General features: G+C 46.5%; 1 protein-coding gene across 9 annotated transcripts in view; it reads left to right on the top strand.

Moving 5' to 3' along the window:
- The window catches only part of ZNF536 (zinc finger protein 536), a 420,573-nt gene that overhangs the window by 266,833 nt on the left and 136,986 nt on the right, over nt 1–16,754 (top strand). For 8 of the 9 annotated variants that reach the window (XM_036929913.2, XM_036929907.2, XM_036929912.2 and 5 more), the window contains 2 exons: nt 4,849–4,902; nt 11,301–12,866. In XM_036929913.2, coding sequence (XP_036785808.2) covers nt 4,849–4,902; nt 11,301–12,866 — 1,620 coding nt within the window. The remainder of the gene's footprint in view (nt 1–4,848; nt 4,903–11,300; nt 12,867–16,754) is intronic. The other variant, XM_036929914.2, reaches the window with a different exon arrangement.

The following is a 16,754-nucleotide window of genomic DNA, read 5'->3' as shown; positions in this document are numbered from 1 at the left end:
TGGGCTGGCACTTGGCTGGGCTGGGGTTCCGTGCCCCTGCCTGGGACTGGGCAGATGGTGTCAGCCCCTCACACTGTAAGGAGTAGAAGAGAGCTGGCTCTTCCCTGGGTGTCCTCAAAAGAGAAATTGTGGTGCTTTTAACCAAACCAGGGGAACAGCTACTGGACTACCCCAGTCGTTTCTCTGGCTTCAGCATCTCCTGCAGTGAGGACTTCTCTTGGTCTCTCCTTCTTGTCCCTCCATCATGGTTCTTTTTAGCTCTTTTGCTGGTTGTTTGAGCAATGCTAATTCCAAAAAAGAAAATCTATTTGAGATATGGACACCTCCATTTTCTTTGATTTTTCTCCTGGCACTTTATCTATTGGAGTATGAGCTGCTTCGGAGGATAGACAAATATGCCATCTATTTTCAAAAATAATTGTGGTCTATTTCCCAAGGAATCAATAAAGCTCAGGGTTGTGCAGGATATTTAGTGCATATGAGCCTAGTGTGCAGTGTGTGGTTAAAAACGAGGAGCCCCTCACCTGGAACCTCACCTGGTTCCTGCAAATCTCCCTGACACGAAGGGGGCCCTGAGCACAGGTGGCACTGGGCTGTGGGCTGCTGCCTTTATCCTTAGCCTGGGGCACAGCTGAGCTTTGCACTGTCCCTCCCTGTCCCCATGCCGGTCTTTCACAGAGCCATCCCAGGGTAAAGAGGGCTTTTCTCAAACTCTGCCAGGCTCCACCCTGCCCCCAGGCCTGTGAGAGCTGCCCCTTCTGCACCTTCTGCAGCCCCATCATCCTTTCCAGCACCAGTGCCTTCTTCCTGTCCCTCTGGGGCAGAGTGCTTGCTCCTGCTGCAGGACCTCTGTGCAGGACCTCTGTTCCCTCCATCTAGAATGACCTTCCTCCAGGAGGTCACTGGGGACTTAGCTTCAATGTGATCTCTTCAGAGAGACCATGCCTGACCACCCTAAAATATCCTTCATGCTCCCTGCTTTAGTCATCAACTTACAACGTTCTGGAATTATCTTAGTTCAGCTGTTTATTTCCCTATGCGTTGTTCTGTCTACCACCAAGAAGAAAGACGGCAGTATGGGCCGTCTTTTTAATTGATGTAATTTCTAGAACTCCAAGATGTATAAGAACACACTCTATATAGAAGGGGCACAATACATTTATTTGAAAGGTTAATTACAGGACACATTTGAGACTAAGTGAGTGATGTACCTCCTGACTCTGCACTGCACCAGGTGATAAGGAGGGGATAGTTGGTGGGGAACATGGACCCTGCCCCAGGGAACTCGTGATCCTTTTGGAAAGGCGACCTGTATATGTGAACCCATGGGAAACCACAGTGTGGCAGCCAGGCTATAAGTGCCAGGTTCCTGGGTGCAGATGCCCCACCTCCCTAGGATCTCAGTGAGGGGTCCCTGAGTCCCTGCCTCAGGGTCTTTGCACCTCTCTGCCAGACAGGTGTATTGGCTTGCTCCCTCATGTTCAGAGTCTGGCACCAATGTCCCTTGTCAGTGAGGTCTTCCAGGGATCGACCTCAGGTTGAGGCAGCTTAGAAGTCTGGCTTCCTCCATTCATTACAATGTCCACTTCCCTCCCTAGGTTGAGGGCCCTCTTGTGGTATGGTGGTGGTTGGGTGGGCCCCACAGACTGCCATTATGAGGGAAGCAGCCCACCAGGGCACCCACCATGGGCTGTCCACAGGAGGATGGAGAGCTGGCCAGGTGTGTCCTGCGATAGGCCTTTTTATTTTATGAAGACCCGGGCCCCTGCGCCAAGCTAGCCAGGTGGGTGGTGGCTAACCACAGGGGAGGTCAGTCCTGCCAGGAAGTCTGGGAAAGAAAGGGGCAGCACCTCCCAACCAGACACTCTACTGACTCACTGGGCCCTGACCCCCATTCGCTGGCCCGTGGATAACAGCTAACACTCCACAGAATATTCCAGGTAAATTAGGACCAAAGCTGGCAGAAGTCCTGCTGGACTTCGGTAGAAGCAAACGGATGCTGATTTTTGAAGTTTTACAGCTTGACAAAGTTATTTGCCCCCAAATTCCGCTTCACAAACTCCTGAGGTTTGTGACCGGTAGTCTTTGGAGACACAGATAGAAGCAGCAAGAGAGGGCCATGGACAGAGGCACTCTGGAAACTTCCCAGAATAGAGGAGAAAATGGAAGCCGTGGAAACATCACACCACCAGCCCCTGTTGGAAACAGCATTTGCAGTTCAAAAGGCAGAATGGTAACCAGATAAAGATCAATTTCCTTTTTATCAAAGAACAAAGAAGTTGGAAAATGCTTACACTTATACATTTGAATAGAAAAGAAAGTGTTACATGTCATAAATCACTAAAATAAACAACCATTATGACAATGTAAAAGTGAAGGTTACACAAATAATTAAAAATCAAAATAAAGCTATTTGTTAATAATGAATTAATACAGGGCTCCGATTGTGGAGAGGTCCTTCCCCTTTTCTATGTGTTTTTGTTTTTCCAAGTGGCATGGCCAGAGGACAGCAGTGTATGAACTAGAATACATGTTTTCCAAAATGCCCTCTTTTGAAGTTTTTCTGTAATAGACCCAGATGAGCACATTTAAAACTCCAATGTATAAAAAAAATTTTTAATTGGTCAAGATATGCAGTAGTATGTTCTGTATATTTTTTTATCCTACCCCATTTTTATGAGAAGTCTTGATCATATCACATCAACTGATAAAAACCACTTCCCATTTTTAACTCTACTACATTAACTCAATTACTGCTCTTCTCCCAGCACCTGCTTATTGGAGAGGTGCTGCGTAGGTGCGCCAGTCAGGTTGTTCTGAACACCTGGGGGCTGGAGAGAGCCTGCAGGTAGCTAGAGTGTTTCTGTTGCTCCCTGAGCTCCAGCCAGATTAATCTGGGACTGAGGGGAAGCACCTGGAAGACCCCAGGAGTCCCCAGTGACCCTCAGGTCCTAGAAGCCACCCCACTCTGGCACCTGCAAAGCAAATGTAGATTGCTGCTCACCCAGGGAGGCTAAACTTCTCCCCTATTTGAAACATTTCCTTGGGCTGATTAGAACCCAGTCACTGGACATGTGCACTTTGTCTTGTAGAACGCACTGCTGGTGATTCAAATCCAGAACTAGTCTGTGCAGGCTCAGAAGGAGATTGTATCAGTTAGGGTTCTCCAGAGAAAGAGTGTTTGTGCGTATGTGTGTGTGTGTATCTATATATCTATATATAAATTATCTAATCTATCTATATCTTTATAAATTTATTATAAGGAATTGGCTCACTTAATTAGGAAGGCTAAGAAGTCCCCAAATCTGCACTTGGCAAACCAGAGACCCAGGAGAGCCAATGGTGTAAGTCCCAGTCCCAGTCCAGAGTTAGGTAAAGGCAGTGAGACAGAGAGAATCACCACTTTACTCAGCCTTTTGTTTTATTCAGGCCTCCAGTGGATTGGATGTGGCCTTACTGGGGAGGGCGATCTGCTTTACTCAGTCTACCAATTCAGATAATAATCTTATCCAGAAATACCATCACAGACACACCCAGAATAATGTCTGGACACCATGTGGTCCATGCAGTTGACGATAAAATTGGCCATCACAGAGACACATCAGCAAACATTTAGTCATAACTTTCAGTGGGAGTCAGAGGTGCCCATCCCCTAGGTTTCCCCTGACATAGCCAATCATTTCTTTATTGGCTTCCTGAAAATGCACTCCGTCTTTCCCCCTCTGCCTCTTCCTCCAGCCCCACTGTGGGGATTATGCTCCAGCATACAGTGTTTCTGTTTTGTGTACAGGAGGTAGGAAGTGTTGGTCAGTCCCTGAAAGGCTGGAGGGGTGAGTGCTGCCTACCAAACTCCAGAATGGTGTAACACCTCAGGCGTTGGCTGTGGGACCCCAGTCTGGGTTCCCTTGGGTGGCTCACCTGTGTGTGGGGTTTCCCAGGAGGTGCCTCTTGTCTAGGAATGACCAGTATAGAGAAATGTAATAAGCAAGCTCACTCATGAAAACTTGGAGACACGAAAGTTCAGGGACTAATTAAAAATAAATCTCATTAGTTTTTTTCCCCTCTCAAATTATGCAAGAGGTTTATTAATCTGATTTTCATGTGCTACATGCACTGGCCCAGCCCTGAGTTGGGAACCTTGTTATGAGACTGGATTCGCACAGGAAAGTGGTTTTCCAGGGGTCTCAGCCATATCAATGTGGCCTGGGGATGTGCCCCACACTGCATACTCCTCCTTGGGTGCCTCCATGATGCAGCCCTTGGGCGCTGGCAGAGGGGACACAGGGGTGTTTCCCTAGGCTCTTGCCTGCATTCTTGGCACCAGGCACCAGGCTTGCCTTTCCTGATAGGACCAGGGAAAATTGTGGAAGTGAGAGAGCAACTCTTTTGCAGCACCCCCAAAAGGCAGCATGCCCTGTGCAGGGCGGGGAAAACTGGGAGTTGACTTGCCTCTTGACTGAGGCTATGTCTACACAGGATGACAGCAATGGGCTGACCACAGGGAAATTGAGCCAGTGGGGATCATGTAAGAATGACAGTAAAGGTAATGGCAACCACCACTTCTGCTCACTCATGTGTGGGGTGCTCTGCTGTGCCTGAATTCACTCCTTACTCCTCCAGCGCCTCAGACACCGGGCTCCCCCCCTCACCTGGTTGCAGGAGGGAACTGAGCCCCGGAGACATGACGTTACCCAGAAGGAGTTGCCCAGCACCAATGACAGGTCCTATTCCAGGTCTGCCTAATTCAGAAACCTCATTCTCTTAACCGCTGCACTGTGTTGATATTTGTACTTTTCTGGGTGAACCTATGGCTTGTTTTAGGGAATTAATGCAACATTTCTTTGACAGTGTGTGTCCACACCGTAACCAGCGGGAGGAAAGGAAGTGGCTTGTGCCCCCAAGGTGTGTTGATGCAGCCTCCCGGCGATTTGAAAGGGAAGTACTGTGCGCCCTGGCTTCTGCTTCACCCCAAACTCAGACTGGCCTGAGGCCAGGCCTCCTTGATCCCGCGTGCCTCAGTTTCCCCAGCAGCACAATGCGGTTAGGGAGGTGGTGAGGCAGGGAAGTGGTTCCTGTGGCAGGGCGGCACCCTGACCCTGGCATGGAAGCTGAGGTGGAATTACTTGTCTATATCATGAGACGATACATTCCACACGTGGCTCTGGAAACTGCCTTTCAGCTTCGAAGAGCTTCCCAAGCGCCAACTGGCGTGTAGATGTGGGTGGAAGTGAAAGTCCAGCCGGTCTGAGCGAGGTGTCTTAGGCCTGAGGTGCACATACCTTACCTTTGATAATTCCTCTTCTAGGTAAGGGAACCAGGCTATTTCAACATTTATAAAAGCACATTGAATAAATTTGCAAATACAGATCAGTTAAAATGTGTGCCATTCCCGTATCCTCATTTCCTTTTCTAATAGGGCAGCGTGTGTGTTGTCCTTAGTGGGGGAACAGCCACCTTTGTAAGGATGAAAAAACTGTAAGATCTGCTTACCCAGGAGGAGATGATTCTTTTTTTCCCTTTTTGTTTTGAATTGAAATTCCATCATTTTTTTAAGTTGAACTAAAAGCCCATTTTATTCCCACAGTCCCCTATCCTTGCTCTTCCTGCCTTAATGACATCCCAAACTTTTGTTGAAAATAATTGATTGAATTTAAATTTCCTTAAAAGTTTAAGAGGTAATGTTACAGTATAAATTTCCTACCAAACGCTAAGTAGGGAAATATCCATTAGTGAAATTAACTACAGTTTCTAGGTAGCTAACAATGTACCGTATACAGTAGGGCATGGCTAATGAACACTGCAGTGGGCGATATTTCATTATACAAATTAATGCTCACATTTTAATGGGAAAGTCACATAATGAATCTCGGCTTCAGTGACAGCAATTAGAGACACAGATTGTCCCCTTCTGGACAAGGCACTGTTTAGCAATAAGCAGCTGTGTGAAAAGTCTTCAGGTTTACAACATATATATGCTTTGGGGGAATTAGTGTACAATTTATATTAATGTACTGAAGCTTCGCTGCAAAGGCACTACCATATTTATCTCTCCTGGTATTAACTAAGTAAAGACATGTAGAAAGACTAAATAAATATCAAATAGAGGATGCAAGTACAGGAAAATACTCACTCAACTTAAAAGTAAAAACACTTTTGGAGATTTAGCACATATACGCAAAATGTTAGAAGCATGAAGCACTTTTCAAAAGCTTAATAAGGGGGTTTCTGAAGAGAAAAATAGGAATCCACCTGTTATTTTTGGAGTGGTTTTTTGCTTTGAATAGCACCTAAATAACTCCCCAGAAAAGTGAGGGTTCCTTTGACATATCAAGTGCAAGGTGGAAGTTCAGAAAGATGAAGGACATGACTGTGTCAAAATAAGTACAATGAGCCATGTGGCCATTTATTTCTAAAAATTTGTAATATGACTTGGAGAAGTTATCAATGTCATTCCAAAGTTGAATATATATGTCCTGTTGTTCCAATAATTGGATTAGTATTTTAATGTACTTTTTCTTGCAAAACACTCTTGTCTAGAAATTCATTTTTTGAGTCTACATCTTATTCCTTTACCCTAGTGAGAGGTTTACCTACAGAAGACCACCAGCATCCTTACCTGCTTCCTTTAGTGGGGGAATGGCCCAATACCAGACATTCTTGTCCCAGACACAAGTTTCAAACTGGCTGTCAGGTCTAGACCCAATCTGAAGAATAGAATGCTGTGGCCCTCTCTGTGTCTGAAAAAGTTTTGAGTAGTGCCAGTATTTAAAAGCCAGGATATTGCATGTAGAACTCTGGGTGTGAGGCTTTTCTGTAGAGTGTCAGAGGTCCTTGTGTCTAGACCTGGTTGGGGTTGGTGGCCTCTGCCCCTGGAAGAGGCATTAGGCCCCCATCCCACTGCTTTGCACACCCTATGGTCTGCCTGCCTCTGCAGGCGTCTGAGCTTGTGGCTCCTACAAGAGGCGGATGCAAGGACAGTGGATCGCAAACATAGAGGTGACCTGAGGACTCATGGCCCCTTGAAAGCTTGGGGCAATCTGAGTGATCCTCCCAGTAGATTTGGACTAATTTATGGCCTAAGTGGCCAATCATTCAAGTAGACAGAGCTGCTGGCAGGGTCTGGGGTTGCCTGTGCCATGAGGCTGCACAGGGAACACCTTTCCAAGTCTCTGGCATTCTGGCCCTGGGTGGGAGAGGGCTGGGCAGCTACTGGCTTGCTCCCCTGCGGAAGCCTGGGGCTTTGTGACACTCAGCCCAGAATGCTCAGGCCAAAGCCTGTGACCAGGTGCAGTGACCCCGACTGTGAAGCAGCTGTCAGCATGGGGGCTCTGTCGGCCAAAGAGAAGAGCTGGCCTGAACCTTGGGGCCTGCTAAACCTGCTGACAGGTTTTCCCTTCCCAGTGGAGGCCAGTTCTGTGAGATGTTTGCCTCCCAAGCACTCTGAAATGTGCCCTTGGGAGGGGGAAATCTTGGGAAACAGCTGGGATGTTTCCAGTGGAAAATGAGACTCTTGGGTTGCCCCAGGATTTTCCCAGGGGCACACCCACTCCAGACTCCGTCTCGGGGTTTGCCCAGCCTGTGGTGCTGGCTGTGGTCTCAAGCATTCCCTGTACCCTCTCCTGAAGGTGAAAGCCAGGAAAGGTGAGGAAGGGCTTCAGGTCAGAGGGAAACAGTGGTTATTCAGATCACTTAGGGATTATAAAGAAAATAAAATCATTTCTGGTTTATTTTTTAAAACTGAAATCCAGAGGGATGAGTTTATACCCTGGAACTTCACTCTAGAGCATTTATCTGGGGAATTGGGTGACAGGGAGCAGTCTCCCATACAAAGCCTTTTAGGAATAGGCAGGAGGTGGGACCACTCGGAGAAACAGCAGGAAGGTTTTCCGTGGGCATGCATGGAGGGCAGAGGAGGGCTTTCTGAAGCCTGTGTATATCTTGTGCAGTCAAAATAACCCTTGCAGACTCACTGAGTAGCCCCTGATTCACCAGGGCCTAGACCCTTGGAGACTCAAATGCTAAGGATAAACTGTTCTTTTTCTCCCTGGAGTATTGGAGGCCAAGGCCTATTTTGAGCTTTAAAAGAACAGTGGGTTGAGTGAAGAGATCTTCTCCTCTATTGTGTGTGTGTGTGTGTGTGTGTGTGTTTGTGGTGTGGTGTATATGAGTGGTGTGGGTGTAGGTGTGGAATATACATGTGTATGATGATGTGGTATGTGTGTGAGTGGTGTGTGTGTGTGTGTGTGTGCTTGTGTATGAATGCTACTTGCTTTAGTAACTGTTTGACACGTCTCCTCTGAAAGCCACGAGAGCAGGGGGCTTATCTCTTTGGTTCCTCATTCAATTCCCTTCCCTACTTGGGGAGTCAGAAGGGCTCATTCAGCCATAGGCTCATTCAATCAAAAGATGTGTGTAAGTGAATCTGCACTTCTTGGGTGTATAGGTGCACACATGCATGCACACGTGAGTCTCTGGCCCCATTTGGGAGACTTGACGTCAGTTTTCGAGTTGACATGAGACTTTAGAGAACAGGAAATGCTCCAATTTCCCACATTATGGGTTGAGGAAGCCAAGGCTCCAAGATGGGAAACCTATGAACAGCGGAGTGCAGTGTAGCATGGGGTCTCTAGTCCCTAGTTCAAATTCTGCAGACACCTAGGCTCCAGACTACGTTCCCTGCTAAGCCATCCACAGTACCTAGCTACAAGGGGACTTGCCAGGGAGGCTCAGTACAGTGCTTCTCCACCCATACTCCATGTGGGGGCCTTTGAAAGACCCCAAAGCCCAGGCTCCATCCTGGGCCCAGTAACTTGGAATTTCTGGAAGTGGAGGTGGGAAAATGTACAACATTTTTAAAAACTCCCCAGGCAGTTTCACTTTAGTTTTTCAAAGAGTAATCTTGACACTGTATCAGAATCACCAGGGACACTTGGGAAAAATACCCCTACCTGGCCCCCACCCCAGACCTAAGGAATCAGAAATACTATGCATTGGGTCCCAGAACTGGCTTCTTAAACTCCCCTGGTGATTCTAATGCCCAGTACAGTTTGAGAACCATGGCTCCTGTGTGCATTTCAAATGTATGTCCCTTGGCAATACCTACACATCCTCTGTGGTCCCCACTGGGAAAGGCAGCCCCCACCATACCCAGTTCTGGAGGCAAAGTCTGCAATTGCCCTCTGTAGCTCCTGCTAATGAATGCCCACGCATTCTCTAAAAACCCTTTGCCAGATGCACTTAATCATTTCCAGGTGTGTTTCTAAAATGCAACCTGAGTCTCACCCCATACCTGCAGGCCTCACCTCTGCCATCTCTGATTGCAAGGCCTCCTCAAAGGTTCCTGCTAACCTGGACCCAGGAGCCTGAGTTCCCAGTTGGGATCTCCTGTCAGAAGCCTACTGCCACCCCCTCAGCTTCAGAGACTACCTCTGCTCCAACTGGCCACTGGACTTCTGGGCTGGCCCAGAAGAGCCCTGTCCACAGCACCTGTCCCCCTGAGGGTTCCCTAGCCTCTAGTGGGATGGACATCCAAGTAGCAGTGGCTGAAGTGAATCAGCCCAACACAGGGACTGACTCCAGGAAGTGGGAAAAGGGTGTCTGAAGCCATTTGTACCTTAACCTCAAAGGGAATAGAGTCTGCCTGCTAGATCCACATCATTGGTCTAACCAGATACAGGGTGACTTTTTCACTTAGAGAAACAGATCCCCAGCTGGGCCCATTTCCCAGATCTAAAGTCCACCTCTGGTGTGTCCAAGGGAGACCTTCAGCTGCTTATAGGAGTGAATGAGAAGCACAGAGCCACCATTTGGCAGAGGCAGGCATAGTTTATCCCAAGTTTCGGTACATGATCAAGATGAGTTGGAGTTGCCTGCTTGGAGCCTGGTGGTCCTCTTTGTTGAGCAAGTTGAGGACTTCTCCTCTGCCCAGATGCCCTGTGCTTGGAGAATGGGAGTCGCAGTGTCAACTGAGACTAGACATGGTAAAATGTCTTCAGAATACACCATTCACCAACGAATTGTTTTTGCTTTTTACATCAATCTGTTTTATAATAGAACAGAGGAAGGGGTGGGAGATACTGAGTTTCCTTAGAGAAGTAATTGTGGATATTGACAGGGTGCTATTGTGAATAAGCTAACAGAGACTGTCGCAGTCCCATCCCTTCCCGAGAGCTTTTTGATTCCAAAGTCTGAAAAAAACCTTGGATTGCTAAGAAATTCTTGGAATATATTTAAATCCACATTTGTTTACCCTCCTCTCTCTCTTCCTCTATCCCACAGTGTGGGCAGGTCTAAGTTATGGTATCTTTTCCATGGTAGAAAGAACAATAGAAGTTGGGTGTTGAGTTTAAATAAATATTTAATTCATGAAAATGATCTTATATGTTTTAAAACACTCTTTAAAGCTATTTTTATTCTCTAGAAAGCGCTTATTATAGGTAAATTACACATTTTACTACCGGAGCATTAGGTTTGCCATTAGTACAAATTTAAGGCACTACAAAGACCAGTAGATAATGTTAATTTCAAATACAGAAACTAAATATATTTTGTGCCTTTTTATTACTCATTTTCTTTTAAGTTTTATTGACTGCTTTTTATCTTAACTATATGTCTTTACATGCTGCAATCATAATGCACTGTAATGGTATTAATATTTTATAGAATCAGTATTTATAGTTCTTTATTTAGAAACAATGCAGTAGGTCTGCAGATATCTGAGCCCGTCTGGAATGGTGCCCTCCAAATAATGATAAATTACTTGTGCAGTATGCCATTTGCTAATTATATCCATGATTTACTGCAGAGCAAGACTTAAATCATTCATTTCAGTCTTGCGTAACAGTGCCATAAAATTTTTAGGTTTAAAAATGGTTTCCATGTGTATAATTTAAACAAATTTTAGAGCTATTGTATACACAAAATATTGCAACCACCCATTTGTTACATACTTTGTCTTTTTAAACTTCTACTTTTAATGATCACTGTGGTTGAAATTATTATGCTTAATTTTCATAATCATAGCTTTTAAATCTACAGCCGTTTTCACATGTTAGATAAAGAAAAAGATAGCTAATTGTGTGTAGATAGTATGTCATTCCTGAATAGTCCCAAATGGTACAAAATCATTAAAAAAGCTTAAGAGTACGAATTATTCTTCTATTAAAAAACAGTTGTTCTCTAACTAATTATTAGTTTGAGCTGCTTTGTTTCCAAGAACAAATGTTGATCCTTCTAGCCTTGTTCAGCACACCAAAATGAGATAAACACTTTTTTTTTCTGCTTGTACCCACATCTTGCAGGTGAGAAACCCTACAAGTGTCCCCACTGTGATTATGCCGGCACCCAGTCAGCATCCTTAAAATACCACTTAGAACGGCATCACCGGGAGCGACAGAATGGAGCCGGGCCACTGTCTGGACAGCCTGCAAACCAGGACCCCAGGGATGAGCTGTCCAACAAAGCCACTTTGTTTATCAGGCCGGACATTCTGAGGGGGGCCTTTAAGGGTCTCCCTGGAATCGACTTCAGAGGTGGCCCTGCCTCTCAGCAGTGGACAGCAGGAGTGCTCTCTTCCGGAGACCACTCGGGGCAGGCCCCTGGCATGTCTTCTGAGGCTCCTTCAGACCCACTGAAAGGCACTGACCTCCCTTCCAAAAGCACCCACTTCTCCGAAATTGGAAGAGCTTATCAAAGTATTGTGAGCAACGGTGTGAATTTTCAAGGGTCTTTGCAAGCTTTCATGGACAGCTTCGTCTTAAGCTCCTTGAAGAAGGAGAAGGACACGAAGGACAAAGCCCTGTCTGACCCTCCTTCCATGAAAGCCCAGGGGGCGGAGGGTGGTGAGGAGAAAGCTGGCAGTAAGGCGGCCCCCAGGAAGTCGGAGAAGTCCCAGTACGAGCCTCTGGACTTGTCAGTGCGGCCGGATGCCGCCTCCCTCCCAGGTGCGTCAGTGACCGTGCAGGACAGCGTTGCCTGGCACGGCTGCTTGTTCTGTGCTTTTACGACGTCGTCGATGGAGCTGATGGCCCTTCATCTGCAGGCTAATCACCTGGGCAAAGCAAAGCGCAAGGACAATGCTGTCGGGGTGACAGTCAACTGCAAGGAACTAGCCCGGGAGGCGAGTAGTAAAATGGCCCTGCTGTCCTCAGTACAATCAAACAAGGAGATGGCGCTTTCCAACGTGACCGGGCCTCTAGACTCTGCTGAGAAGATGGCCCAAGGACAGGTGAAAGAGACTCTGGGGGAGCAGAAGAGTGGCACGTGGCCGAGCCTTGTGGACACCTCGTTTTGTAACTTCCCATCAGACTTCTACAAGCAGTTTGGTGTTTACCCAGGAATAGCAGGCTCGGGGGCCTCCAGCTCCTGCCCCAACAAGGAGCCTGATGGGAAGGCCCACTCGGAAGATGATGCCCCAATCCTGATCCCCGAAACCACAAACAAGAACACTGCTGATGACCTCTCTGACATTGCCTCCTCGGAGGACATGGGCTCCTCCAAGGGAGAAAACAACGACGAAGAGGATATCGAGACAGAGCCTGAGATGGTGAGCAAGGCAAAGTCCGCCCTCAGCAAGGACGGAGGCAGCGATGGTGGGGACAGCCTGCTGCCCACGGGTGCCCCTCAGCCCATCCAGGGACTAGTCCCACCTCTACCGCAGGCATCGGAGAAGCAGTGGCACAGCTCGGGCCTTCTTCCAGCCCAGGATGCAGGCCTGTCCAAGCCGGAGCGGGTGCCGCAGGGCCTGGAGAAGCCAATGAACATGCTGTCGGTCCTCAGGGCCTACAGTTCTGATGGCTTAGCAGCCTTTAACGGACTTGCAAGTAGCACAGCAAATTCTGGATGTATCAAGAGGCCAGACTTGTGTGGTAAGTTTTAGAATCCTCTTCCTTTAGTTCGTTTCCCTAAACATCAATGCTGAATTGTGCATTTAAAAAAAATGGGGTAGACTTATCCTTTAGCAAATTTTGAACCATACATTAAAAAAAAACCCAACACTGCTGTATATGCAATGTAGACAATCTTGAAAGTCAATTTCATTTAGACATTTTAGAACTCATAATCTTCTGTTCCAATTCACATTATAATGATCTGCAATGCCTGTATGGAAGGCATGGAAAAGACGGGCGGTGTCTCAGTGTGAACTACTCCTATTTTTAATCCATAATTTGAGGGGGAATAAAAATGTAAGAAATGAAAACAAAACCAAAAAGAGACATGGTAACTTGCAAACTTTTCAGTATTTTCAACTTACGAATAAGATGCCTTGAGACAGTTCCTTACTGCTTTGCTAAGCCGAATCTGCTTTCTTAAACTTTTCTTTATATTGACTTAGAGGATATTAAAATCATCACACTAACCACAGTGTAGAAGTAAGGTGCCCTGTCTCCAAATAGGAAGATCTTTTTAGGGTGTTTGTGACTCACCTTTAGACACACCAAAAGGCAGGTACTGTGACTTTGGCCTTCTACTCTTGCCTTCTGTCCGTCTGTCACATCACCTGTCTGTGTATTGTTCTAACAAGAAATGTACATTGTAAATCCCTCGTTAGCAGTGTTATGATCCTGTGTGTCTTGGATTTAGACCTGCCTGATCTTGTTAGCAAATGGGTACCTCTCTACCTCCTTAAAGAATATGGTTACCCCAAAGCAAGGAGGGCAAAGGGTGGGCAAGGAGGATCAAAGTCATCATCTTGGCTCCCAGATACTCATATTTGAGAGCTTTCTTTGAATAAAAGCTCAGTGTTTTATTCCTAGCCCCAAATAGCTTTGCTAGAGACAAATGACCATGTTTCCTTTTCATCTTTAATCTATGAATGGATTTCTGTGACTTTATGTCACCTGTTGAAAAAAGGAAGGAAGGTAGGAAGGAAGAAGAGAGGGAGGGAGAGAGGAAGGAAATTGGAAGGGAGCGTTTCTTTATCTCAGAATCCTGATATTCCTTTTAGCACCGAGCAGAATTCAGGGAGCTGGACTTGGTTCATAATTTAAATTGATGTATTTCTTTTCCCTCTCCTTCTCTAATTCACTAAGAACTGGATCAAGCAATCAGAAATATTTTTTGAATTGTCAAAAATCACTAAATGGATTTCTGACAGCTCAAAAAATATTGACAGTTCTTTATGCTGAATGATTCACAAGGCCCCATTAACCAGTACCCCCAGATCTATTTTTAGCTGCATTCAATTCATTACTTTTGAAGCTGTTAAAAACAATATTTAAAAGAAGGAGAAAAGGGTTTTATGTCAGTCCAATTTTTTTCTCCTTTCTTCTGGGGAAGCTATGTGTTTAAGTCTTGATGGTTTTTTTTTGTTTTGTTTTGTTTGTTCTTTCATTGTTTTTTTAACTTTGTGATTGGGATGGATTCTCTTTTATTCGTGTTTGGGGATTTTTTTACAGTCTATTTCGGTTCTTTCGAATACCTATGTAGGACCATAGTTGCTGCCAGGAATCCATGCATCAGAAAAGATCAAAACCTGGCATGTTCATAGGCTCATTATTATTGAAATGAGCTCATATTACTCCTATTAATTTTCCCATCTTCCTATCAATGCTGAAGGAAGGCTGCCTGCCTCTGAGGAAGCTTGCCCAGTGGTTCCTTTGCACCGTGCTAGGGTGGGGGGGAAGGCAGCCTCAGGGAGCCTGCTCTGTCCCATGAGCCTTTCCCTCTGAGCTGCAGCTCTTAGGCACTTTGCACCCCTCCCAAACCAGCAGCTCACAACACTCCCCAGACATTGCCAGGTAATGCATGAAAAAAAAACGTGTTTAGTCAACTTTTGAGCCATTCGGCAACAGGCCCTGGAATGTAAGTTGTGGCCCCTCTCCTGAAAGGGGGCATGAGAACCCTCAGGCCAGCCAGGCTGAGTGGCACCCTGGTAGCTTTCCCATCTGAGGGTCTGCATCCTAGTGCTCTACCTTGCACTCAGAAAAGGTGGTCAAATGAACAATGGCCAGAAACTGCCTGTGTTTAGGGGGCACGTGTTCTGCATTTCAGTTGGCCTCAGTTCTGCATCCTTTTTTGTTAGCATGGAAGTGGTCATGGTAGCCCTTCCCTGGCCTTTGTATTTGCTTGGCATGGGATAGAGGCACTGTCCTCTTGCCTGCAGGATGGGCCTGACCCTGTCCAGTTCTCATTCCCCCACTCCCATATCTGGCCACCATTATCAAAAATCCTCTCATTTTCTTACTGGCTGCTGTGGTGTCCAGTACCCAGGAGGCCCAGGCATATTCATCATTTCTAAGAGTTGTTATCTGGGAGGAAAACTTAGGCCCACTGGGCCACAAAATGGGCATTTGGGGCGTTTTTCTCACAGTCTTTCTTTCTCGCATTGCAAGAAGCACAAATGATAATTGCAAACTTCAGACCCCCATTGGCTTGACTTTGCAGGGGTGGAAATGATATTGGCACAAACCATCAAATATTTCTAATGTGTATTCCTTCTTCTCTGCTCCACTCAAAGCAGATATGGATTTCCAAGCTGAACCACCAGCTTGATATCTGATTTTCTCAAGAAGCTGGGCTTTGCCAGACCAAAGACTTATTCCAATATATCTAATCTCAGGAGAGGTTGGGGTCTGATTTTGTCTGGTTAGTAAATGCAAATCACCACTTTGATGCCCCTAGAAACAGGCTTACAGGTGAAGCTAATGTCCATTTGTTTCTATTCTCGTGGTATATAAAAGTGTCTGAAGAAGCATCAGTAAAAACCTTGTTCAAATCATGTAGATTCTCCACAGAGCCCAGCAGTTCCTCTGACACATGCTGATGAGTCCAAGAAGGTAGCTTCTAACCCTGTCTGTGGGTGATACTCATGTTGTAGGCTGTACTTCCAGGCGCCTCCCTAAGTCTGCATGCCTGCTCCCTAACTTATAAAACTCTGGTCCTACATTCCTTGGTGTCATGGACCCAGGGGGCTAGTGTGTACTGCCCATTCCTAGCCAATTCATTTCTGACTCTGGTGTGGAAGAGAAACAACGAGAGGGACTGACTCTGCCAGTTGGGTAGGAGAGCTCTATAGCACGTGCCAACATTGAGAGCTTGGGCATGAACTTTCAGAGGATCCCCCACAGAGGACAGTGCCTTTGCCTGTCAGATGTGTTACAGATGATCCCAGGAGGAGCCCTCTTGGAGTCAGCTGGAGGGCATGTGTTGGTGTTTCTAGAACGGGTCAGTTCCCTTTATGGGCCTGAACTCCTTACATGAAATCCCACGCCTGCCAAAGCTTCCGTTTCTTGAAGTGCTTCCACACCCCAGACGTGGCCCACATTTCTTTATTCTGTTGAAGCACATGAAGTACAAGGGCACTCAATGTCCTTGTAGGACTTGTATGTGCCCTTGGTCTTGTTGGAATGGATTTGACCTTGGCTTTGTAATGGGGCAGAAGCCACATGAGTATTTAATTAGGAGGCAAGAGTAGACCAGAGCATGCTCACACCCTCTGATAAGGCAAGGCAGGAATCCCCCTGTCCAGCCTGAGCAATTCTGATGAACCAGTAGCTTGGAGGTCTAGGAGAGCGTGGAAGGCCCGGGCTCAGTGTGCACCAGACAGCCAAAGGCTGGTCTGCCCGGCACCTGTGGGACTTGCTGCATGACAAGGTTAGAGAGCATGTTTCCTCCAGAATTTGTGGATTTGAAAAGCCACCAAATCACCCTCTTAGCTGTTTGAATCTGAGACAGATGGCTGGGGGCCACTGTGTTGAGTGCTTGCAAGCAGAGTTTAGTCTGTGTGCTTTGGTGAGCATAGGAATAGTGTTGAT

The sequence above is a fragment of the Manis pentadactyla genome, chromosome 15 (assembly GCF_030020395.1).
Source record: "Manis pentadactyla isolate mManPen7 chromosome 15, mManPen7.hap1, whole genome shotgun sequence".
Classification (NCBI taxonomy): domain Eukaryota; kingdom Metazoa; phylum Chordata; class Mammalia; order Pholidota; family Manidae; genus Manis; species Manis pentadactyla.
The sequence above is the reverse complement of the archived record's forward strand: the minus strand, read 5'-3'. Positions and strand labels throughout refer to the sequence as shown.